The sequence below is a fragment of the Ursus americanus genome, chromosome 4 (genome assembly GCF_024610735.1).
Source record: "Ursus americanus isolate L20-20 chromosome 4, mUrsAme1.1.p, whole genome shotgun sequence".
In the NCBI taxonomy this organism is placed as follows: domain Eukaryota; kingdom Metazoa; phylum Chordata; class Mammalia; order Carnivora; family Ursidae; genus Ursus; species Ursus americanus.
In genome coordinates this window covers 23,232,235-23,256,404 of record NC_142130.1, presented here as the reverse complement: position 1 = coordinate 23,256,404, position 24,170 = coordinate 23,232,235, and the positions used below count along the sequence as shown (strand labels likewise).

General features: G+C 49.1%; 1 protein-coding gene and 1 long non-coding RNA gene across 3 annotated transcripts; one reads left to right on the top strand and one right to left on the bottom strand.

Moving 5' to 3' along the window:
• Positions 1-793: 793 nt before the first annotated feature.
• AHSG (alpha 2-HS glycoprotein) lies at positions 794-8,360 on the bottom strand. 2 transcript variants are annotated; one of them, XM_045811258.2, is made up of 7 exons: positions 8,059-8,360; positions 5,707-5,817; positions 5,266-5,350; positions 4,734-4,897; positions 3,352-3,453; positions 2,125-2,208; positions 794-1,516 (listed from the first exon to the last, which is right to left on the bottom strand). In XM_045811258.2, the coding sequence occupies exons 1-7, from the start codon at positions 8,269-8,271 to the stop codon at positions 1,181-1,183; spliced, it is 1,095 nt and encodes a 364-aa protein (XP_045667214.2). In that variant the 5' UTR covers positions 8,272-8,360; the 3' UTR covers positions 794-1,180. The 2 variants fall into 2 exon arrangements, with proteins under 2 accessions (XP_045667214.2, XP_045667215.2); XM_045811259.2 differs by having other exon boundaries at positions 794-1,501.
• A 3,264-nt stretch (positions 8,361-11,624) lies between these two features.
• Positions 11,625-19,503, top strand: LOC148110217 (uncharacterized). The gene is made up of 3 exons (XR_015724158.1): positions 11,625-12,961; positions 13,447-13,517; positions 14,297-19,503. It is a non-coding gene; the product is annotated as an uncharacterized LOC148110217 (long non-coding RNA).
• Positions 19,504-24,170: the final 4,667 nt, after the last annotated feature.

The following is a 24,170-nucleotide window of genomic DNA, read 5'->3' as shown; positions in this document are numbered from 1 at the left end:
CTAGTGGTTGTCCTACCTTCCTGGTCATTCCTTCTGGTTACTGGAATATTGGCAAAACCTCTAGGTGACAGTAATCAGGTATCAGCACTTGACCCTTGGTTCAACTGAACCCAGTCGACTGGTTGTTAGTCCCACCTCTTCAAATTTCCGTCTGAAAGGGCCTATCCTTTAGGTTGCTCAGAACAACTTCATGTTAGTTGCCCAACAGTAAAATTGTCTGGACACCATTCTATATTAGGAGCTGTTTATTCCTTTATGCTATCTGAGCACCTACAAATGTCCACTGGATTTACCTGTGTAGCCCTCCTCTATTCATACTCTAAACCAGAGCTTGAACTTGAGGTGTTAAAATGGATTGGCTAGAAAGACCAATCCTCTATCATGGAATGAAGTGTAGACAGTACAATCAACAGTTTTTGTAAACATACGTAATGAAGGGATATAATTAAAGCGAGGCTCCTGTGTTAATTACCAATCCCCCCCTTACCTGGATATTGGGGAAAACCAACGGTTGGTTTGTACAAAGTTCAGGCACTGTGTCCTCCTTTCACAATATTTTCTGACCCTCATGAAATGAAAAGAAGGATTTTCTCTTAAGGAAATGGGCTCGTTTTATGGCTTGTGAGCAGATCCTGGTCTAATTTTTTCCCCCTATGTATAATAATACAGCTGATTTTTGTTCCATTTTATTTCTATTTTCACTTAGATTTTGCTTAGGGACATTTGTGATATGGTTATTTTGAAGACAGATCACATGTGAGCTTGGAGGGAATAAGCAACAATCAAGATCACATTTCAGCTTAGAACCTTCTTTATTAAGGAAGGTCCTTCAGTCACTTTTATTAACAAGAAAATATGAGGTTGGCAAGAGCACCACTCAAAGTCCCAGTTCCAACTGTTTTTGTGAGGTCAAAGACGGCAGAGGACACAACGGTGGGGACTTAGCATCGAAACAACGGCCATCCAGTTGCCAGCCTTATACCTTCCGTGAGACCTACCACTGCCCCTCTGCTTCCATCCCCTGAAGAACGAAGAGAAGTTGGAATTGAAGACTTGATATTCATCTAGACCTGTGTAGCACCTGCTTTGATAGCAAACGAGGCCCCTCCCACACCCAGACTTAGACAAAATGGTGGCTATCTGTGTTCCTGGGCTAAACCTTCTCGTCTCTGACCTCCAGCTAGACCTTGAAGTATCGGATTCTCCCTGGGCAAGGGCGGAGCACTGGATCCGGAACAACAGCAATGCCAGGCTGCACCACCGTGGGGCCTTTCACCACGTGCACTGCTTCTCCTGAGGCCGACTCCACGGAGGCCGCCCCCGTGAAGGCGTGGCGCAGGTCATAGTGAGTCCGGTGCCCCGGCAGGAGGGCCTTGGGAACCGTCACCACCATGGGTCCCACCACCAGGGAGGCTACCGGCACGTCAGGCTGGGAAGGCACAGGCACCGCTGGGTCTGCCCCGGGGTCGACGGCCACTACTTCGGGGCCCTCCGGTTGGGGCTGCGGGAGCAAAGGCTGGAGGGAGGACCATGTCCAGGTTAGCTACCTTTCTCCTCACAGGCAAGGCCACTCATGCTTCTGGATGGAACCCCACCCAATTCTCTCACAGTAATAATTTTTATTGGCAAGGAGTCTGGCAAAAAAGAGCCACCTGGGTGCAAAGGATTGTCATCAGAGCCAGAAGGGAGGGGTCACTGGCCTGTGGTAGCCCCTTTCTCACCAGTGGTCTTGGGATCGGTGGACTGACACATATATCCCACGAGCAAAAGCACCCCCCCTTATAGCTTCCACCAGCAGCATCGCCTGCTTGTCACCTACACCTGCAGCCACGGGGAGCTGCCGGGCATGTCTGGCCACCTGTGCAACTCAGAATTCCACCCCCACCCCCTGCGGATAGAAAGATGGACTTGTCAACCTCACACTAGCATTGGCTCTTCCCTGCAGCCACTAGCTCGCGGGAGCGGAAGTATCCTTTCACTTGTTGACCATTCCATATACCCAGAGCTCTGGGTATATGTGGGGCTCAGAAGGACAGGGCAGCATGCCCTGTCAATACACTGCATACATGTTAAAGGATCGTTGTATTCTGAGGATGAGGGCAAGTGTATCCACGATGACCTTACCTGTGTTTGGAACACGGTGCAGGTCACGGCCACATCTTCCCCACCAATCTTCTCAGTGAGGGTTGCCTTACAGAAGCCATATTGCTGCCCACAGAAAGAGAAGAGTTATTTGAACTGGTTTAAAGAGTGGATTTTGTCCCCCAGTTTCACTGATACTCCAAGTCGAAGAAAAAAAACTTCAATTCTTAATTCCTTAAAAAAATTCTTTCCCTAAAGTTTCTAGTTTCTGCTTAGAGAAGATTATTACAATATGTAATTCTAAATAGAAGGCAGAAAATACAAGTAGGCTTTGGGATTGTAAGAGATCACCCATGAGGGGCGCCTGGGTGGTGCAGTTGGTTAAGTGGCTGACTCTTGGTTTCGGCTCAGGTTGTGAGCTCAGGGTCATGGGATTGAGCCCCTCATCGGGCTCCACGCTCAGTGGAGAGTCGGCTTGAGATTCTCTCCCTTTCCCTCCCCCTGACCCGCCTGCTCATGCTGTCTCTCTCAAATAAATAAATCTATAAAAAGAGAGAGAGAGAGAGTGAGAGAGAGATCACCCATCATCCCAGAAATTGTGGTGACCCAGGAAAACTTCTGTTAACATACATGTATTTCTTTTTTATTTTTAAACATATTAAAAATCATTTAAAGATTGGGATCATTGTGACTATACCATTTCATACCCTGTGTTTTTCACTCACTATAATATGATGACACCTTATATCACTCATTATTCTTTCAAAACATAATTTTTAGGGTCTATATAATTTTCTATTTATTGATGTACCATATTGTATTCATGACCCCCTCCTGTTGGATATTTGGGTCTCTTTTGGGCCACTTTGAATCAATAATAAATCATCTCATTAGCTATATTTCTGTCAAACATCTCTGATGATCTCTTTAGGCCAGGTTTCTAGAAATGGACATTATAGCACCAAGGACTTCAAAGATTTCATCTTAGAGGTGTATCTAGAAAATCTACAATGCACTCTTGGGACCTGGGTATGACTTGGCCTAATTAGGAAACAGCCTCTGTCTTTCTCCAAACTCCAGGGGCCTCCAGTGGGGAGATGACTTGGTGGCCGCTCTTGAGTGGGGAGGAAGGCCTGGCATAACCCAGCCCCACGGGGAGTGGGGATTTTTCACTGTCATCTCTTCTCCGAAGCCCCAACATACTAACTCGCTGCAAGGCCGCCCCGCTCTACGGCCAGTGTGGCTGCCCCCATGGCGTGGCCTGCTCACCTTTTCTGCCAGCAGGTTGCACTTGGCTGGGTCTGTGACGTCTTTAGCGGCACAGTCAGTGGCAGCCACGGCAAACTCCACATACGTGGAAGGTGGAAGAGGCTGAGGAGGATGAAGGAAAATGCTTATGAGGCAACATGACTTCACCAGGGAAGGCGAGGCTGGAGGGAAGGAGCAAGGGCACTGGGGTTGCGCATTCCAGGGAGCGCTGTATCCCTAGAACACACCGAGTGGCCAGGAAACTCGGCCCCAGCGGCTGCCACAGGCCAGTTATTGGGGCACTGTGCTCTGAAGTGCTTGTATACAGAGCTGAAGGAGGTAAAGGATCCACGGCCCACCCTTCCGAGCAGAGACGAGTCCAGAGCACCCACCTTAACAGACCTGAGTGGGAACCCAGGGCCCCACCCTCCTCTGGCCTTCCCTCTTTTTTTTTTTTTTTTTTAAGTTTTTTTGTTGCTGTTGTTAATTCCAGTCATTTAACATACAGTGTAATATTAGTTTCAGGTGTACAATATTGTGATACACAGCCTTCCCTCTCGGGGCTGCAATTTGAGTCCTAAGGTTCAGGTTACTCCAAGATGGGGTGGGCAAGTGAAGAGATTAACACCTCTCCCACCTACGGTATCATAGAGAGCAGGATCAAATGAAAAATCTAAAGAAAAGTAGAGAAGACACTTGTGCTTTTCTTTCTTGTAGTATATGGATGCTTACAACAATAAAATCGTCTGGGGTGGGGGTTTCTGAGAATCCCTCACTCTGGTTCGTCAGAATCACCAGCTACACGTACAGTGCATTTCCAAGTATGCCATGTCTGGTATCCAGAAGACCGGTTTTCTTAAATATTAGAATTCTGTTGTAGTCAAATGTGCTAAATAATCCACTATACAATTCGATTTTTTTTCAATGATCCAAAAGGCACTTTAGGGTCCTGCCACTACATGCCTATCTCTAAGTAGGCTCACGCCTTTACAAGTATCAGTTATGAGCGTGCTGACGATCCGTGGTGGTGCGCGACACGCACGTGCAAACCCGTGAATTACAGCGCGTGCTTCTGGATGATGCCGAACTCCCACCTGCTGCCCGGCGAGCCCTGGCGGTGATGAGAGCCGAGCAACCCGGGACAGGCAGCGGCTGGCTGTTTTATGTTGGGGTGACTCCACATGCGTGTGGTGCTGAGGGTTCCTTCTGGATCCTCGTGACACTCGGTGTCCTCCTACCGCTCATACCTCTAAGGCTCCCATCTTTCCCTTTTCTCCCACCGCCCGCCTTGCCTTCCTGTCGCTGCCCCTGCACCTGCTCTGTCCCCCACAGCTGTTTGCCCACCCCCATTCCCGAGGTGCCACCAAACCGCCCAAGGGTCTGTCCAAAGGTCTCAGTCTTACCACAAGCTGAGCCCGAGAGACTTCCAAGAGCCGGAAATAGGAGCCGTTACTCTGAGCGTTGAAGGCGGTCAGCGCGACGTCTACGGCGTGCACTACCTTGGTGTCGTTCAGCGGGGCCAGCAGGGGGCAGCCTGGGCACAACCTGCGCACGTCCTCCGCGGAGTCTGCGCACCGAGAAGAAAGGCACGTGAGTCGTCGTTCTCCACGGCGTTCATCCCGGCTCTGCTTATTTTGAAAGGCCTAGGACATGCTCCAAATGGCTTCAGCTGCTGTCTCTGCTTCTTACTAAACTTTCAGGTGGCTCCTGTCCTGCAGACATTTCTGCAGGAGCCCCTCTCATCGACGGGAATTTTCACCTCCTATGACAACAGCTCCTTACCAAAACAGTTTTACAATTCCAGATCCCCGGAAATTGGGCTCCTTCTTTTCCTCGCCAGCAGAGTGGCTAAAACTGCTTACACTGAAAACAGTTCAGGTCCCTTCCTCACTCTCTCCGCAGGGTAAAAATAAAAATAATAATCATCATCTCTACCTGGACTGGAATCGCATTTTGCAAACAATACAGAAAACTGGCCATCCTGTTTCAGCACCCGGAAATCACAGTCCCCTTCCACGGCCTGGAGAAATAAACCCACAGTGAGGGCTCGGGAGGGGGACTGGCCTTTCATTGCTCACTGGGAGTCCGGGGGTGGGGGTGGGGGTCCCTCAGACATGTTGTCAAAGATGAGCCTCGTGAAATCACCTTGACTGAGTGATACTGAAACATGATGCTCTCTGGTTTCAGAAAGGGCTACACGAAAGCTGCACTGTTGTAAAAATCCACCCCTGGGCAGTCAGCATCAAATGGTAATTTTAGCAACTGCACACGGGCTAGCCATGTAGGAAGAGCTGGGTAAAATGGGCCTGCACTTCGCAGAACCACCGGGGAACTGACTGGGGCGCCCCCTGCAGTCACCCTAGGAGGGGCACTCACATGCTCCACCAGCTGCCTCACGGAGCAGTTGGCCAGGGGGGTGGGGTCCAGTACGTGGCAGGTGGTTTCCAGCGTGTCTATCTCAAGCTCAAACACCTCTCCCATTGGCCGCTGTGGAGACACAGAATGAAGCGGTGAGCAGCCTATTCCTCCGGTCCCGCTGAGCGGGTCAAAGTGGGAGCCCCTACTGGGCTTGAAGTTGGCCCTGTCGGAGAGGTGAGGGAACAGTCATTCCTGTTAGGCGGCACCTCCCCCCAGCTCTGCCCTGGCCTGTGGACAGGACGATGGCCAGGGCTTCTCAGGGCTTCTCCTGTTGGCTGGGCAAGCTCTGGATGGTGTTTGCAAGAAAGAAAGGGCCATGGGTCGATGGGACCACAGCCATCACTCTGAGCTCTCTTTGGAAGCTAAAAATGAGCACTGTTACTTAATTTTTAAAATTTCACCCTTCAAACAGTGCTTTGCAAAAATCAGCTTTGGATTTTTCTTTTTTTCAGTCAAGTGGCAAAGTCGGGTGATGTAGGTTAATATCTTAGTGCCTCTTCTTCGTCTTCTCCACCCCCCCCCCACTTCTTTCTGCCTTCCCTCTCATCGTCTGCTTTCCCTCCTTCCCCATTTTCTTTTCCTTCCTAAACAGAAAGGCTGTCCTTGGCTTTTTGTCTTTGTAGATGCCTGGAGGCAAAGTTGCTGCTCTCTGCTGTCCCCTGCTGGGAACGAGAGGGCAGAGCGCGCCTCCCTTTGACCCTGAGTTGAAACTGGAAGTCACTGGTAGAGTTGGGGAAGAGTAGCAGGGAAGGCAGAGACAGGGGAGCTTGGTAAATCCTTGTCGTTGTTCTTGGCCGTTCATCTGTTTCTGTATCCTCTCCAAAGCCTGGAAAATCCAGAAGGTACAAGTATGTTGTTGTGGTGGTTTTTCTTTTAGTTCAGCTCTGCTTGCCTCTCATTCAGGTTCTTACTAGTACCCGAGGAAGGGTAGTCGAGGAGGAAGCTGTGTTTATGATGTGCAGACATGCTCAGGTTAAACCCTGAGAACACTCACAGCTGCAGTGACTAGGACCAGGTACTCCTGGTTTCTCTAGAAAAGCACCTCTCAAGCTCTGCCGTCAGCGAAAATTGCAATGTCCGTTCATTACTTTCCCGCAAATACACCTGTTGTGTATGTCCCCCCCCTCCCCAAATTAACAGATGTCTCCTCCAAACCCCCCTCCTGGGCTACAGGATGGTTGCAGCACTCCTAAAATCCACACTGATTTCAAATTTTTTGTCCCATTGTGAGATCAGATGTTAGTCCAGACGTCCTGATGTTTACCTTATTCTCCCCTCTGGATCGTAAATTTCTTGTGGGCACTATGTCTTTCTCACTTTTGTATCAGGTCGAACCATTAAAATGCCAATATTGGACTGCATCTAATACACAGAAATAGCAATTTCATATGGTTCACCTTAATATCTCTCGTGGCACCCGACACGGTTCTTACCCATGGAAGGCTGGTCATCAATGTTTGCTGAAAGAATTACCCCTCATCAGCTATAAAATCGAATTTCAAAGTCGGCAGTAGACATACACGTTTCCTCACTGCTCCAAAGCTCTCAACTGACCCCCAAGGCATATATATTTTCCAGCTTAATCTTTATTATCACGGGCTCCAGACTACATTGGTTACTTGTCTAGTGTGTGAAGAGGTAAACCCCATTCAGGCTGAGGTTTCTTTCTGGGATGTGGGTCCCTCTCTTTGGGAGGTAACTTGTGTAGAGGAAGAAACATGGGTCTAGAATCAAATCCCGGCCCAATGCTTCCAAATTATAGATCTTGAACAGCAACAAAACGTCCTAGTATGTCAGAGGCTCGGTCTCGTCTCATGGGAGACAAGGACAGTACCTACCACCCAGGACCGGGGGACGGGAGGGGGCAAGGAGATGGTGTGTGAGGAGTGGCCTGGCACTTAGTAGGTGGTTGTGAAATGCTAGTTTCATTCACTCTCAGTCTTCATCCAGATAAACAGAAGAAAAAAAGAGAAGTGAGTTCCAGTCAGCTAGAATCCCGTATCTTGTGCGTACGGTTTTCCAGCAAGCCACACTTTCTATTTGTGGTGTTCAAAATATCATTTGAAGCCATTTCTTGTCTTGCACACGTCCTCACCCATGTCCAGCACCCTCCTGAGACCCATGACTACAGCCCAGAACGTCTCCTCTTTGTCCCCCGCCCCCCTTGCTCCCTCCCTCCCTCCCTCCCTCCTGGGAAGAAACCAGAGAGTTTGCCCCTCCGCAGGTCCCTGGTACTGGGAGATGTGATCTTTGAGGCACCCAGCGGAGCTCTGCACGCAGCCAGGGCTCAGGCACAGCAGGATCACTTACCCGAGGCCACACTTTGACTTTGTCAATCTGGTTCAAGGTGTGCTTATAGCCTTGAAGCATGTGGCTGTTGATGTAATCCACGGCCGCCAGGGCTGCTTGCTCGGTTTCTGGGTCGTCACAGTTCGGTTGCCTATAAGCCAGAGCTGGCCCAAGTGGGACAGAACGGCAGCTACAGAGCTGAGCCAGGCAAAGGAGCAGGGCGAGGGACCTCATGGCTGCTCCAGAGAGGCCCTAGCAGCTGGGCAGATGGCTGGAAGCTTCAGGAACCAACCCAGGTGCTCCAAAAAGTAGGCTGGTGCCGGGCCGAGGGCTTTATTTATCTGTAGGAGCCTGCTGGAGGAATTGCATCAGGACGTGGGATGATTTCTGTTCTGGTTCCAAGTAAACCCCTGCAATCATCAGCTCTGGAAAAGCAAACAGGTTAGGACATCATGGGTCCCCAAGAAATCTGCCAAAGTCAATGCTGCTGGGGGCAGGTGGAGTGGGGGTGGGGAGGTGCTGCAAAGTCGGCTTGGAACATGGAGGGGATAAAGTGTGCGCCACGGTGAGGAGGGGCCGCCACGGCCAGCCTGTCGTGCTGTGACGTGGGCAGCAGAGGGAGTGGCCCCTGCTGGGACCAGGGCACGCCGTAGGGTCTGTGAGGGGAGAGCGGGGAGAGGCAGCAATTTGATAAAATCCTCTAACGTCAGAAAGAAGGAGCGCTGGGTGGTACACGCAACTAATGAGTCATTGAACATGACAACCAATACTTATGACGTACTATATGTTGGCTAACTGAACATAATGAAAAATTTAAATAAAAAAAAAAAGGAAGGAAGAATGATCTCCTCCTGGAGGGAAAACAAGGCCCGCCAATGTAGCAAAGATACAGATGTCTAGAGCAAGCAGGACAGAGCTAGCGGGGATGCTAAGATCTTGGGTAAGAGCCTTGAAGAAAAGAAGGAAGGAAGGAGATTTCTGCCTGAAGTGTGGAACAGGGGTGAGAGGAGGAGTTTCCCGAGGCAGGGCTGGGTGGGCTGCTCTGCTCCCGCAGACCACACTGCCGGGGCCTCTGCACAGACGGGCACCGACCTGGGTCTGCTGGATGGCTGGGTGTGATTGGTGCCCCCCATCAGTGCAGCAGAGGGGGGCCCTGGTCCAAAAGCCACTCCTTTAGCAAAGCTCTGGGTTCGAGTCCTTCACTGCAGACTGAGATGCTCTGGGGGCGGCTAAGAACACGAAGGCCTCCGCAATGCCCTTCGAAGCCCTAGCAGGATTAGAGTGAGTCTTCACGGCCCGAGCAAGGGGCCAGAGTGTTGGCTCCAGGCACGGCTTGTGAGTGGCCCTTGACAATCCCAGGTGTGACGTACAGGAGGGTGGGCAGGATAGTGAGAGGCTTGGAAAAAATCAGAGAAGGACCTGGCTTGGTTTAGCCGGGAGCAAAGAAGCCCTAACATGAAGTCCCACATGTTCTTCAAAGATTTAGAGGTCACCATTGAGCGTAGATGGACTTGTTCTGTTCTCTGATATTGAGAATAATATTGCATCTTGAAAAAAAGAGGGACCCTTTCTACAAGAAGGTGTCATCGTATTGATTTGCTGGGAGCCGAAAGGTAAGCAAGGGGGAAGTGCAATGGGCCAAAGAGGTAGATGGGAGGACTGTTTTCATATTTACTTGCAGGTGCTCCTATGGTCATCTGGAATCTTAAGGACGGAGGCTCAGCAGCTGGGGCTGGGGCTCCAGGTTCTCTCTCAGAGTGACTTCCTGGCTCTTCGGGACCCACAAGCTCTGGCCGTCTAGCAGGATGACCCTCAGGACACACGGTGACTTTCCATCCTTTTGCACCTTGGTGTGGATGCAATGCTTTTCTTTAAAGTAATCTTTTAAGATATAAAATGTGGTCATGACTAAAAATTTGGGAGTCACAAAAATATATGCAGGGAGTACATACTTCAGAGGTCATAAGCTCAGGTGTATAAAATACACCTTTATTTTCCACACACACTTGAATTTCTGAGTCTGAGCCCTCTTCTGTGAAATTTAATCTAGTCACTTATAGGTAACCTTATCTCCCAGATGTTTGGTTGCAATCCAGTCCCATTTAGGCTGGCCCCCTGGGGTCAGAAGGAAGCCTGGGGAGGGGAGTGGGGAGGGGGAGACGTATGCAAATACCACTTTACTGTATTTAGTGGGGCAGAGAGTGGTGTCTGCCTTTGCCTGTGCGGCTGGGGTCTGTGCTGGCCCCTTCTGCCAGGTAACCGTCTCTGCTGGTGCTCGAGTATATCCACCTGACATGTCCCCCTGGCCCCACAAGCTAATGTCCTGCTTGCCCCCATCTGGTCTATAGCAAGACATCCCTCCTGCATCCTCTAATCAGGGGTCCCTTTATCTCAGCCCTGGGACACTTTCTAGACCAAAAAAGGCCTTTTTTCAGCTAAGTACCACCTCCTTCTTAAACCTTGGAAAATTTGGCTATTGTGCCCACCCCAGGCGTGAGGGGCTTCATGAAGCTGCATTCAAGCCCATCCACGCAGACACTGCAGTCGTGGCCCCCCTACTGCTCTGCTGCTATCCCTGCACTGGGATGTCTCCCCATGCTACCCATGCGCCCCTCCACTGCCCCCCACCTCTGAAGCGAGGTTCACGTCTCCTCTGCCTTGGGACTCCGCTGCCACCCCAACCTAAGGGTGGAGAGGGGGGAGAAAAGAGTTCCCTTTGATCATTCTTTTTGCTCATTTTTTCTTTTGGTATCTTTGGTCTTAGATCTTCCATGGGTGACAGTTTCTAAAGCACAAGGTATTGTTTTGTTTCACTGATGCTAGAAAAACAAAGCCCGTAGTAAAGAGTAATTGATACCTCACCTGCCACCCTATCCCATATGAACAGCGCTCATCCACAATCTCATCTTCTAGAGGTAACGACGTCCATGTTTCTTTTTCTTTCTTTTTTAACGGTGTCAGTGGTCTGTTATATAGTCTTTTTTTCCATCTTGTCTTTTTTTTCTATGCAAAGAATTATTTTATATATAATTTAGATCACACGGCACATACAACTTTGTCTTCTTTTTTTCATTTAACATTGTAACTTGAATATATTCCCACGTCATGAAACTGACTTTGAAAACGTAATGACTGCCTAGGATTCTCTCGTGTGTGTCATAATGTATGCAACCACTTGCTTATTGCTTATTGTTGGGTATTTCTTTGTTCTCAGCTGATCGGTATCACATACGAACTGCAATGAACTTTTGTACTCGGAATCTTTGGCTATCTAGTTCTTTTTGCAGGATGGATTCTTACTAGTGGAATCATCGATTCAAATAATTTGGACATATTTAAAGCTCTCGGTTTTTCTGGCCCAATCATTGCCTGTGATCAGAAAGACCGTGCCGATTTAGGTCTCTACCGTTCAACTGGCGTAGGTCACGTTGGGTATTGTCTCTTTTTCTCTGCTACTCTTTCCATACTGATTTGTGTGGGAACTCAGATATGGGAAAATCATCAAAACTCTTTTTAAATGTATTTTATGAGTATCTTTGGTTATATCTCAACGACTTCATATGTCTAATACATAGAAACTGAAATACCTTTAGAGTCAAGCTGAATAAAATTGTCCCTTAAACTTTTTTTTTCAGTTTCCTTAGATAAAAATGTTGCCATTGACCTACTGACAATGAAGAAGAAAATAGACACTATTTTGGTATGTTTTCCAAGACACTTGTAGCAAAGGGTGTCCAAGGGAGGCTACAGGTACTCGCTGTGCCTGATGGCACCGATTTCAAACTGGGGAAGATTCTCGCATGCCGAATGCAGGCTCTTGTAAGTGATCTTGGGTTAGCTTCATCCACCTGGCTCCAACTTCTTTGCATGCCAGCAGGAGATAGGCATTTACTCCATTTTCTGCTCATTAGTCTCACAATTTTCATTCCTTTTCTGTGCATTTATCTGTGAGGCCCACATCAGTGTACTGAAGCAATAATCCCTCCCTTTACACTATGTCTGAATGTATTGAGGATATCAGAAGTTTGTTCAAGCTGGTTGAGGAGACCAGGCCCAAGGGCCCGAGGGCCAGAAGAGGGTCAACAACCTGCAGGACATGACCGCAGGGCGCTGGGCAGAGCTTGCTGGCTGGAGCCCCCATGCGGCTGATGGCGGAGTTCTCAAGATGGCAGCTGAGGATGGGACCAGGTCCTCTGAAGTCAAAAGTAGGGCTCTCCACAAGGGCAGCGATGCATGTGAACTCTTCTGAGGCTGACTCTGTGTTTAGAATTACCAATCAGAAGCCAAGAAGAGAAGGATTGTGGCGAGCTGGGGTCGGAGTTGCTGGGGGTCAGTCATGTTGGGGGCCCTGCAGGCAGACACGGGTCTTAGAGAGGAAGTGTAGACCTAGAAGGGGCTACAATACCAAGTCAAGCTTTGAGAACGGAGGTGAAAGCTAGAAACGCACCCTCTCATAGGACAGAACATGACAAGTGGACGTCAGCAGAAGCCAGAGGGACAATTGGTTTTCGCAGAGAGGAAGTCACAGTGGTTGGTGCTTTAATCCCTGGGCTGGATTTCTGGCTCTGCCCTTCTTGGTACTTAAAGGGCCTAGGCCCTGAGAGGCTGAGCATTAATTTCTGATAATCCTGGTGTTTCTTCATTCATATGGGCATTGAACAAATGTTTATCGAACACCCACTACCTGTGATGTCAGGGGCCTGGGCGCAGAGTGAGAAGAAGACACCATCTGCCCTAAAGGAGCTCACCTGGACTCATGTGGCCCAGCAACGTCTGACCAGCCAAGAACTATAAATTCTTATACAAAATTATCATAACATTTGTCTTGTGGAGACAGACTGGAATTTATTTCTCCAATGTAAAAACGTCGGTCAATGGAATGCAAATTACCCCTGTCCAAGGACCCATCAGGTTTTTTGTGAAGGTAACTTAGCCCCAGTTGCCCTGGGAGTAATTTGGAAAAGCTCTTTGTATCTGGTGCCAGCCCACCAGAATTGGGAGATGTGGACCTGACTACAGCATGGCCAAAATTATTAAATCACAGTGACCAGAGGTGATTAATTACTCCCTTTCTTTGGGTGGAGAAAGGGTTCTACGAGCTCTCCCCCAATCCTGCTCTCATAACCATGACCAGCCTCTGCAGATCTAAATCCCGAGAAGAAATTGTATTTGAGGGGACCACTGGGCGGCGGGGGGGGGGGGGGGGGGGGTAGGGCCTGGATTAGGGTGGGGCAAGGGAGAGGTGCACAGTTTAAGGAGGTGCTCGTTCTCAGGGTGGCATCTCCTTCAATTTTATGCCCTAGGCCTTGCCTGTGTCACACTTTAGTCCCAACCCTGGGGAAGAGGCTTAATCTAAACCCAGGACAGAAAGAGAAGTTTATACCTCATCACATCTCTCTACTCTTTCAGGGGAAGTTCTTGTATCCTTCGGTCTGGTGATGCTATGTGTGAAATCTGCCTCAAGCACAGTGATCCTTGTGGTAAGATTGTCATTATCACAAAAGGAACTCTGGCGAACCTTCCATTCTCTTTTGTTCAAAGGAAAACTTCCTACCATTCTTACTGTTCACTGTGGGCTTGACACCCATGCAAACGTCCTGTCTCACAAGAGGCAGGGTTAACCACTGTAGGGTTAAAGGAAGGATCAGGAGATTGGGCTTTCTGAGGCTGGACGGAATAGCTCTTCCTCAGGAAAATGTCATCATCCTCGCTAATGTTAGTGACTCCTTATTCTGCGGAGAGAGCGTTGTGCTTTAATCGCCATGACTTCCTGAGAGCTGTACTATTCTCATCTTTCCTCCTTTAGAGGAAGAAACAGGGGCTCAGAGAGGTTCTGCAACTTGACCACATCACACAGTGATGAAGCCTGGATTTAGCCCAATCATTTTTTCCTCTATTAACCCCAAACCAAAAGAATAGAGGGCCAAAGAGAGCTAGGAAGGTTGGCCGCTGTGCCTTGCTTATAAGTGAGCAAATCATTATTTTTAATAGTAGAAAACCCGGCTGTGTACTGTAGTTGAAGAAAGGTGAAAAAAATAGAAAACTCTACTGAGTTTGATTAACAATGAAAAGAATAAGTAGTTAGGTTATTCCCATAATTTCAGTCGGTGGAAAATATCTGGAAATCAATTTTGCAGAAGAGACTTTGACCTATTGCCTGAAGTGATGACTCAGCTGGTGTTGAAATTATCTTGACTTCAGGCTTAGAAGGTAAATAAAAGGTAAGATATTACATTATTTCTGGTTAAATGTTTTCCAGGGGAATGTGAGTCCATGGAGGAAATCATATCCATCGCTTCTGCTGGTTTCTGTCATCAACTTTTGATATCTTCAAAACAAGGTGAGTGGTACTTTCAGATGAGACGGAAGGTGAGAGGTGAAATGGCCATCTTCTAACAGGCCCCACGGTGTGCTTCCTGGGGCTCTTGGAAATGGACATGCTCAGAAGAGCTGTGCTTTACCACTGGAGGGTCAGGTGGTTCGAGTGAGGCCACTGAAGTCAAGTAACTCATCGCACCTTAGAAAATCGGGGCATTTCTTTATCTATCATGTAGATTACTGGGTTTGGAATGAGTCCTTTCAGCAGAGAGTCAATATTTTAGATTCTGTGGATCCATTTCTTGCCTTGTGTGGGGGTGTTGTGGCACTCAGTATGGAAAAAGTGGGGCACTCAAGACCACGGTGAACAGTAAGAAAGGGCACTCAGTGAATGACACACATTCATTAACTTCAAAGCAATTTCTTGGACACTTACATTGTGCGACGTGCGAAGGATGCACAGATGGGAGATACAATTCTTGTCCTCAGCTGATCACCGCTGGGTCTGGCTCTACAGGACCACGTTGGTTATTATGAACACACAAGAGAAACGTAAGCTGTTCCTGCCCTCAGCCTGCATTAAATCCCAAGGAACACAATCCCTGAATTGGAAAGGTTCTCACAGGACAGCAGTGTCTACGTGATTTTAAATGTCATATCCCTGCCACCCGCCTCCTGCCACCTGCCCAGCGCAGACTGGGCTCGCACACATGATTGCTGACCAAGAGGCACTGGGGCAGCTTCCCACTCAGCTCAGAGGCACCCTCCACTGTGTGGTGTCTGCTTGAGGGCATTTAGATACAGGAATCTCTCCGCCATGCTGGTAATGACAGAATCGCTCTAGTTACCAGGAAGCCTTTCCTTCATATTGGGTCAACACCTGCTTACCTTGTAACCTCACCAACGGATGCAGATTCTCCCCTCAGGATCTACACAGACTAAGTCAGTTCTATGGTCCATCTGTTGGGCTTTAGGCATTTAGAGGCATCCATGTTGTATCCCGCTACCCTTCTCTGACCTCCATCATCTCTTTCTTCAGGTACTTCTCAGGTGACTTAGTTTTGAGACCACCTCATCATCTTATTGGAGAGGCAAGCCTGGCACCAGTGGTTAAAAATAGGATGAATCGTCCTGTGATTGGGGGTCAAATGAATTTCATAGAGATCTGAGTGGGGGTGGACTTGTGCATGAACCTGTGTGCACAGGTGAAGGACAGTTCGGCAATTACTAGGCAAGGAGAGAGGCCACTAGCCACTCATATGACAGGAGGATTTCTCCTGGTTTCCGGGAACTTAATCCGGACTCTCAAAAAGAGTTAGCATGAGACCAAGAAACAGAGAGGCCATTCTAATCCATAGATTGCCTTGATTAGACTTCTTGAAAGTTGAGAGGGAAACTGTATGAGGTTAGTTAGTGGAGGGCCTGGAAGAGGGGAACGAGTTTCCATTCATCTTGAATCTGACAAAGCTCTCAGCTGGTAGCAGGTCTTCACCACTCGCTATCTAGATCTCTAGAAGTCATGTGGTGATATGGAACGTCATTGCTTCTGGCGTTCTTGTTCAAACATTAGAAGGCCACAACTCGAAATAGAGAAGGTGCTGATCCTATGGCCGGGGCAGGTAATGTGGGCAACGTTCTCTTTCTGTGCTGGGATTGTGCAACAGGCAGCCAAATCATTCGGCGGGTTAAGCAACAATTGAGTCTCCAGGACTCAGATTCTAATGGAGGCTGAGTCATGTAAGGATGGATACAAGCAGGAAGGTAAGGCTGAGTAAAGTGGAGAGGGGCCAGGTTGGCAGGGAGCAGGGAGGGGAAGACACGGGAGCAGCTTAGCTTGATCAGGAGCCCTGCCTTTGAAGCCAGGACCGACCCCGGTGCCACGATTTACTAGTGATGTGACCTAACGAGAGATTTAATCTTGCTAAGCCTTAGCTTCTCCATCTGTGCAATGTGGGCAGTAAAACGTGGCTAGTAGAGATGTGCTAAGGATTTAATGAGAACATTTGCAAATTCTCAGCCTAGGGCAGTGCACGGGGAACTATCAATAAATGGGGGCTCTTAATAACCCCCAATAGCCCACTGAATGCAAAAAGTGGTGCCGTGGGGGAAAAGAGACCAAGATATGGTCTTTGCCTTCAATTAGCCTACACAGAGGCAGCCCAGTGGCTAAGAGTAAGCACTCCTTAACTTTATCATCTTGGGAAGTTGCCTAACCTCTCTGAGTTGGTTTACTCATCTGTAAAAGGCATAATAACAGCAGCACATACTTCAAAGGATTAAGATCATTAAATGAGACAGTACACGTCACATTCCTGCAGCAGGTAAGTATCTATATTATCACTTAGAGTAAAGAAATAGAACAGCTGGGGGGCGCCTGTGTGGCTCAGTCAGTTAAGCAGCTGCCTTCCACCCAGGTTGTGGTCCCAGGGTCCTGGGATCGAGCCCCGCCTGGGGCTCCCTGCTCAGCGGGGAGTCTGCTTCTCCCTCTCCTTCTGCCTCTGCTCGTGCTCTCACTCTCTCTCTCTCTCAGATGAACAAATACAAAAATCTTAAAAAAAAAAAAAATAAGAACAGGTGGAAGAGTGTGACTGCGTTTTTGCCCCAGCATGCTGGCAGAGAGAGTGTGTGCTGGCAACTTCTGACAACAGGAGGGAAGGGAAAGAGACAGGGAGACGTAGTGGTATTGTGGAAAATAACCAATGGATTCTTCCCCGTTCCAGGTGCTAGTGGTCAACCCGGGAAGTCAACGAGGCAGGACTGAAGGACCGGGGCAGTAGGCATAGGACAGAGTGGCTGGGGGGCTCAGGGAGCAGTGCCCTCGGCTAAGTGCTGGAGAGGCGGAGAGCCAGGCAGGAAGGTGCTGGGGCGCCACACCGGGCTCAGGGAGGCAGACAGCTCAGGAGTTCCCTGGGGGGGATTTGAATGGGCATTTAAACAATCACGTTTGTCCAGTGGGCGTCACAGGTTCCCCTAGAGAGTCCCAGTCATCATTGGGCCAGCTAGCTGGGCGAGAATCCGGTACAGTGGCACGTGACCAGCACTTCGAAGGGCCCTGCCCTCGGTATAATACTCTGCTGCAGCCCTCCGGAAAAGTCTTAGTGAGTTTTGAACAAGGGGCCCTGTACCTTCACTTCACATCGAGCCATGAAATCGTGCAGCCGGGCCTATTAACGGTAAGTCGGACATAAGGAGAACCCAGTGCTATCAGCATTCACGGGAGAAGGGGAGACTCGTTCCCAGCTGAGGGTGGGCAGGGGAGAGGAAAGGAGGAGTCATGGATGAGGACACATTTTGAGTCTGACCCTGAAGGATGGACAGGGATCAGACAGGTAGAAATGAGAGTATGGCTGTCTGGTTGGAAGTATACTGGCCAAGTCAAGAGGTGGAGACGGATGGGCTGTGTGCAGGGAATGGTAAGAACCCTTGTAAGTGCGGAGCGCCTCTTCCTAGGGGCAGTGCCACGCTCAGCTGGTCTTTCAGGGGCAGCCTTTTCCCCGAGGCCTTTCTTAGTATTTCCTCCAAACGCCATTCTGCTATCTAGCAGGATGTCCAACCAGTAAACGAAATCTAGCCATGTTATTCGTAGGAACCAGAAAGCAAGGGAGAGGCAGGAATGGGGAGAGGCAGATATAACAAATAATCAAATAGAAACTAGTAATTGAAAAGTATGGTTATAGAAATAAAAATACTTAAGTAAAATAATAGATCAAATACAGACCAAGAGAAAATCCAATCTGGAATCCCCCGTGTCTAACTTGTCTTCCGTCTTTTATAATGCAAATTCTGCGGGGGCATTTGCACAGCAGGCTAATGGTGGAGGAGGAATTCTGACCAGGGTCCATGTCTTGTCCTCTGCCCACTACCCCACACGGCCATGGCCCCCATTTCATTCCATAGCAACGGGTTGCCCCAACGAGAAGCCTGGAGTGGTCCAGAAACAATGCAGGTGTTGGCATGTATAAAATCACCTAGAGTCCTGCCACGACACAGATAAGGGACAACACGAAAGGAAAAACGTGTTTTCTTTTAAACTTCTGTCTCGTCCTCAACCTTACTACCCTAAAATTGGCATTTATTTAAAATTTTATTTCTGTTAACATATGGATCATGAATGACATGCCAATATACATTTTGCAGTATTCCAGTGTGATTTGCATACAGACTAAAGTTTGCCCCTTGATCAACATGCTTTGATTTTTTGTTTATTGATTGATTGATTTTTTGATTTTTCTTTGCCCATGGTTTCTAAAAGTTGGAGGTTTCTCTCTCAAGTTCAATGGGAAAGAGTTCCATAGATAGCTCGTGGGTTCCGTGTGGCCCCAAAGCCTCAGCCTTCTCCCAGGCTGTCCGAAGACTGGTGGGACAGACAACAGGACACCATCTGTAGGAGGGGTGGGGGGCCTTCTGGGGCCAACTGAGCCCACCTCCCTGGAACAGAGCCAGGACTGAAAGGCCTGCCTGGTACTGAAGATTCCTCCCTGGTCAAAGGGAACAACAAAATATTGTCTGTCAGTCAGCTCTGTCTTCCGCCTGGTCCTGCTTTGAACTCATTGTCTGAGCCCCATTATGAGAAAGAACTGAAGAGGGGCTGTCCCCAGAAGACCTCAGGAAGTTCAAGCATTTCTGTTTTGATGCCTGTTGACAGCCTGTAACACAGAAGAGCAAAGAGATCTTCCTACCCTGCCCAGAACTCACTGGGGCCCTGGATGCTCCCAGAACAGAGCTGAGAGCAGGAAAGGCTGGTGTCTAGCAGTTGGGGTGCCCCGAAAGAGGGCCAGTGGTGCCTGGGGGCCAGCGGTGCTGGGGGGGGGGTGTCTTGCAGAAGAGTGTTGCTCTCTCAGAGCCCGTGTCATTGGATCACTGTCAGAAAACAATGTCCACTCACTCCAAATCACTATCAGACGGTATGTTTTGAGAGGTGGACAAACAATATGATATTTAACAAAAGACATGTGGGAGTATCACATTCCTTTAAAAAGGAATAGGAATAGGAAGTGGTTACCCAGGGCAGTTTAAACCAACAGAGAGCATGTCACCAGGACACTGGAGAGAGAGGGGGTGGCTGCATTATCTCTCTGTATAAAATCCAAAACTAACAGTTCAAGGCTGATTTACTTTCTGATGTAATAAAATGTAGGTCGGAAGTCAGTTTGTTATTCATACGTCTTCTGTCCATGGGCTCAGAGACGAGTGCGGGGGAAAGTTACTGACCAGGGAGCCTGAGACAGGGAGGGTGGGGGGCAGAGCCTGACCTCCATCAGCGACCCCCTTCCTTTGATAGGCCTGACTGCGGTCTCCTCTGTAGGCCATCAAATGCGACGTGAGTTCCACTTCGTGACATGTCAGCCGCCTTCCCTCTCGCCTCAGTCAGGCCCCCCTGAGCCCCACTGCTGAGGGGCAGTGTGACCCCGCAGGGCCTGCGAGCCTCCGTCCCGCCTCGCTCTGCCCCTCTGATGGTGTCAGGAACGCCCCGGAGCCCATGTCCCCACTGGGGTGAAGAGAACAGCCGTACCCCCAGGGAGGCTTTTTTGTGCTGTGAAAGGCAGTGGCAGGGTCTAGCTCTGAGCCACACACAGGAGAGGCACGCAATACCATTTTCAAAGAAGGAGGAGGGACCGGGTGATGGAGGCCATGGTCCAGGAGCGGACTCAGTGTGTCATTAGGCACAGTCTTCCCCAGAAGCTGAATGGTCTTCAGCAAACACTGGCCCAAGGTGCCTCCTTGTGTGCCCATGCCCTTGGGGACTGGCACGCCCCCTCCCTTCCCGGGGAAGCTCTGTGTTGGCGGGGAGTCTGAGCTGAGGCTCAGTGGGGAGGCTGTGGAGGGAACAAGCCTGCACCCCCACCCTCCATGGCTGGGTCTCCTCCTCCAGGGGCTGGCCCCTGACCGTGCCTGCGCCCCAAGGCCTCCAAAGGTCCTCACGTATACAGTAGCTCCTTAATAACTGTAATGAATCAATATTGTTTTCCTCTCCTGTTTCCCTCGGACAAAGCCTGCAATTAGTCCTAATTGTTTTTATACCAAATGAGGTCTGTGAAGTCTTCCGCGATCCAGCTCGCTCTCTCCCTTGCATGTAATTTTGCCCACTCCTTCTCGCCACCAGACACCAGTGGGCTTGTCTCGGGCTTGACGAGAGCACACACAGCCCCTGCCGGGGTCTCACGGGGCGGAGCAGGAGAGCTAAAATGACCTAGAACAAACTGGAAACAATGGCAGCCAGTCAGTCCGAATTTCCAGGCCTGACTCCTTAGTCCTCCGGTGGTACCACAGCCCCATCCCCCCGCGGTAGACAGCGCCCTCCCGTGGAAATGAAGAAACCTTGCGGGTGCTGGGCTCTCCCCTCTGGAGGGTTTTTGTAACAGGTGCCCGCAAGCTCGGACGGCCACCGGGCCTCTAAGACCAACCCGCAAGCCCGGTGCTTGCGTCAGCAATCAGAGCGGGCTGCTGTTCTAAACACAATAACACTGTTCCCAGCAACAGCTACTGTATTTCATTACATGAAATTAAAACCCTTAATATGTGTCTTAAGCAGATGCCTGGATCAAGACTCACAAAACAAATAACCACACAACAAACAGAAAAGAGAATAAAACAAGCGAAAGTGGGAGAACTGCACCAACATACAATCAGAAAAAATATTTTAAAAAGATATTTTTAGAGGACTTTAAGCCCAGCACCACGTAAGAGGCCTATATTCTTGGCATAAACGGATAAAGTTATTGATTAAAAGAAATGGAAAACTGGGAAATGAAAGACAATGACGTTTACAATTTATTCCTTTATCGTCAATGTAATAGACCAGGTGAATATATAACTTTTATGAAAGAAAGTCACTTTCTCCGTTTCCTATATAATCATCCAAAGTGGAATGTAGTTTTCAAGGCATGCCTATCTTTGAACAGGCCCGGGAGGGGCACGCCACTGGCCGGCCCCTGCACACACTCGCCCCGAACTAGTTGACCTTGGCCCTGCTTCCCTGGGCCTCCGTGCACTTTTCTCATGGACTGCGCCTTCAGGGAGCATTCTCCGGACTCAGCCTGGCTCTAGTCCCTCCGGTCCCTTCAGCCGTCCCTCTGTACCGGCCCACGACATAAATGACATGAGCTGCAGAGGCTTCTGTGCCAGCTGCCCCTTCAGTGCTGGACCTTAGCATGACCGACCATCCTGGTTTGCCTGAGACTAAGGGGTTTCTGGGATGTGGGACTTCCAGTGCCCAGGCAAATAGGGAGGAGTTGGTCACCCCAGTGCTGATGGGAGTCACACCACGTACTTTGGGGCTTGCCTGTCACAGCTGCGGGAGCGAAGGCCCAAGAGACCCGAGGCTTCCTGCTGTGTAAATGCCCTGCCGGTCGGCACTTGTCCAGGTGGGTTCTGGAGACACCTGCTTTTATCTCCTGTAAGGCTCTGGGGGTGTTTTGCTTTTTCCACCTTTTACTACTTAGTACATGTCCCTCCTAGCACCTTCCTCTGTGTGCCGGGAGCTGACTGAGAATGTAGTGCCAGTTCCAGTTGGTTCTCTGCAGAAATCCTTCAGCGATGCTCCTGTTTGTTTTCCAAAGTGAGGGGGGGGGGGTTGTCACAAGGCCAGAAAGCCGCACATGTGCAGGTCAATGTATGTTTTACACTATTCGACAGTGGGGAAAGCCAACCTGTTAGGGTTTCAAAAATATGTTTTACCAGAAACGCAAATCGCTTCAAAAACAGTTTAGTCACATTTATTACATAACAGCAATAACTCTTAGTCAGCTCAGGCTGCTGTAACAAATTACCATGACTGACACTTTATCTTTTATTTTTTATTTTGTTATGTTATGTTGGTCACCATACAGTACATCCTTAGTTATGACTGATGTTTTACACAATAAACATGTATTTCTCACAGTTCTAGAGGTTGGGAAGATAAGATCAAGGTGCTGGGGGCCCAGTGTCTGGTGAGGGCTCGCTTTCTGGTTCACAGACAGCTGTCTTCCTGTTGTGTCCTCACATGGTGGAGGGATCCTCTCTCAGGTCTCTTCTTGTAAGGACACTAATCCCATTCATGAGAGTTCCACCTTCATGCCCTAATTACCTCCTAAGGGCCCTCTGAATACACCTCTCAATGCCATCATGCTAGGGATTAGGTCTTCAAGCTATGAAGTTTTGGAGGGGGGCACATTCAGTCCATAGCAATAACTAATATTTAAAGAGTGCTTATGGGGCGCCTGGGTGGCTCAGTGGGTTAAGCGTTTGCCTTCAGCTCAGGTCATGATCTCAGGGGCGTGAGATGAAGCCCTGTGTCAGGCTCCAATCTGAGCATGGAGCCTGCTTAAAATCGTCTCTGCCTCTCCCTCTGCCCCCCCCCCACCCTCTCTCTAAAAAAATAAAGAGTGCTTGCTACACACCGAGTACTGTGGTAAGTTTCAAATACATCATGTTTGATTGTCAGAATATGAGGTAGGGGAGGAGACTGAAGCTCAGAGAGGTTAAATTCTTTATCAGGGGACACAGAGCTGTAATTGGCAGAGCCAGGATTTGAATCCAGACAGTCTCACTGCACAGTCAACACTTGGACTCAGAACTGCAGACTTGAGGGTGTCTGGGTGGCTCAGAAAGTAAGCATCTGCCTCTGGCTCAGGGCATGATTCCTGGGTCCTGGGAGCGAACCCTGCATCAGGCTCCTCTCTGCTTCTCCCTCTCCCTCTCCCTCTGCCGCTCCCCCTGCTTGTGCTCTCTGTCTCAAATGAATAAATAAAATCTTAAAAAAAAAACAAAACAAAAAAAAACCGCAGACTTGGGACTGAGCACGATCACGCTTGAGCAAACTGCCGAGAACCCTGCAGATTCACAGAGTGCCTTCTGGGCAACTGTGGGGCACATCAGTCAGGGGATCGTCTTCCTGGACCTGTGTCCAGATCACTGATGGGGCTCTCAGTTTCTACAGAGAAAGTTAGATCGAATGTATCTGTGTATTCTAGGAATTACCCAGAGTTTGGCCAGATAGTCTGAAATTCCATGATCATTCTGGATTCATATGCGGCCACCAAAATTCCAGGGATAACACGCCCATGGCTAGGAGCCCATAGCTACTTCACAGCTCAGCCAGTTCCTCTTGAAAATGAGCCACAGTGATAAGGTCTCAGCTTGAAACTTCAGATTCACCCAAAGGTTCATGCTTCAAAGGCCACCGAAGAAATAAAAACCTCATCGTGTGGTATTCTGTGGCAGTTTGGGTTTGTATCCCCTTTGATCAAATTCTCTGCATGCTGGAAATGACTGCCTGGCTTCAAGTGCCGGTCCCACCACTTGTAAGCTGTGAGATGGGACTTAATTTCCTCATCCGTACACCGAGGGTAACAGTCTCCCTTCCACATAAATGAGCTCATCTGTATAAAGTACTTGAACAGAACCTGGCCCATAGTAAGCACTCAATAAATATTTTTTATTCAGTAAGAGGACAACTTTTCACTGTTCCTCACTTGACAACTCTGTAATACATAGAACCTTCCGGCTTGAAGAGAACATACATATGACTGCTACAACCTTCAGAGCTGGGAACCCTCTCCGCAATGTCCCTGGACAGATGCTTACCTTCAGTCTACTTGGTAGGGAGCTGGCTGTGTCAGGGACCAGCACTCCAATTGTGGATGGCACTAACTTCTGGGAAAACAGTATTACCATAGTGCAAAAAGCTTGGGCTCTAGAGCCTGCTTTTAAGATCTCCCCATCATCTCCACCACCACCATTCTGTCCTCATGGTTCATAACGAGAAAAATCTACAGACCTTTGATACAAATCTTTCCATATTACAGTGTGCTTCAGATAAAGCTGAAAGTGAA

What these genes read in the sequence shown, in the direction of transcription:
- AHSG (XM_045811258.2), bottom strand. Translation starts at nt 8,271, where the DNA reads ATGAGGTCCCTCGCCCTGCTCCTTTGCCTGGCTCAGCTCTGTAGCTGC. An exon ending in AAGTCAAAGTGTGGCCTCGG is followed by an intron (nt 5,818 to 8,058) that starts GTAAGTGATCCT and finishes GTGTCTCCACAG; the next exon opens with CGGCCAATGGGAGAGGTGTT. An exon ending in GCAACCTGCTGGCAGAAAAG is followed by an intron (nt 2,209 to 3,351) that starts GTGAGCAGGCCA and finishes TTCTGTGGGCAG; the next exon opens with CAATATGGCTTCTGTAAGGC.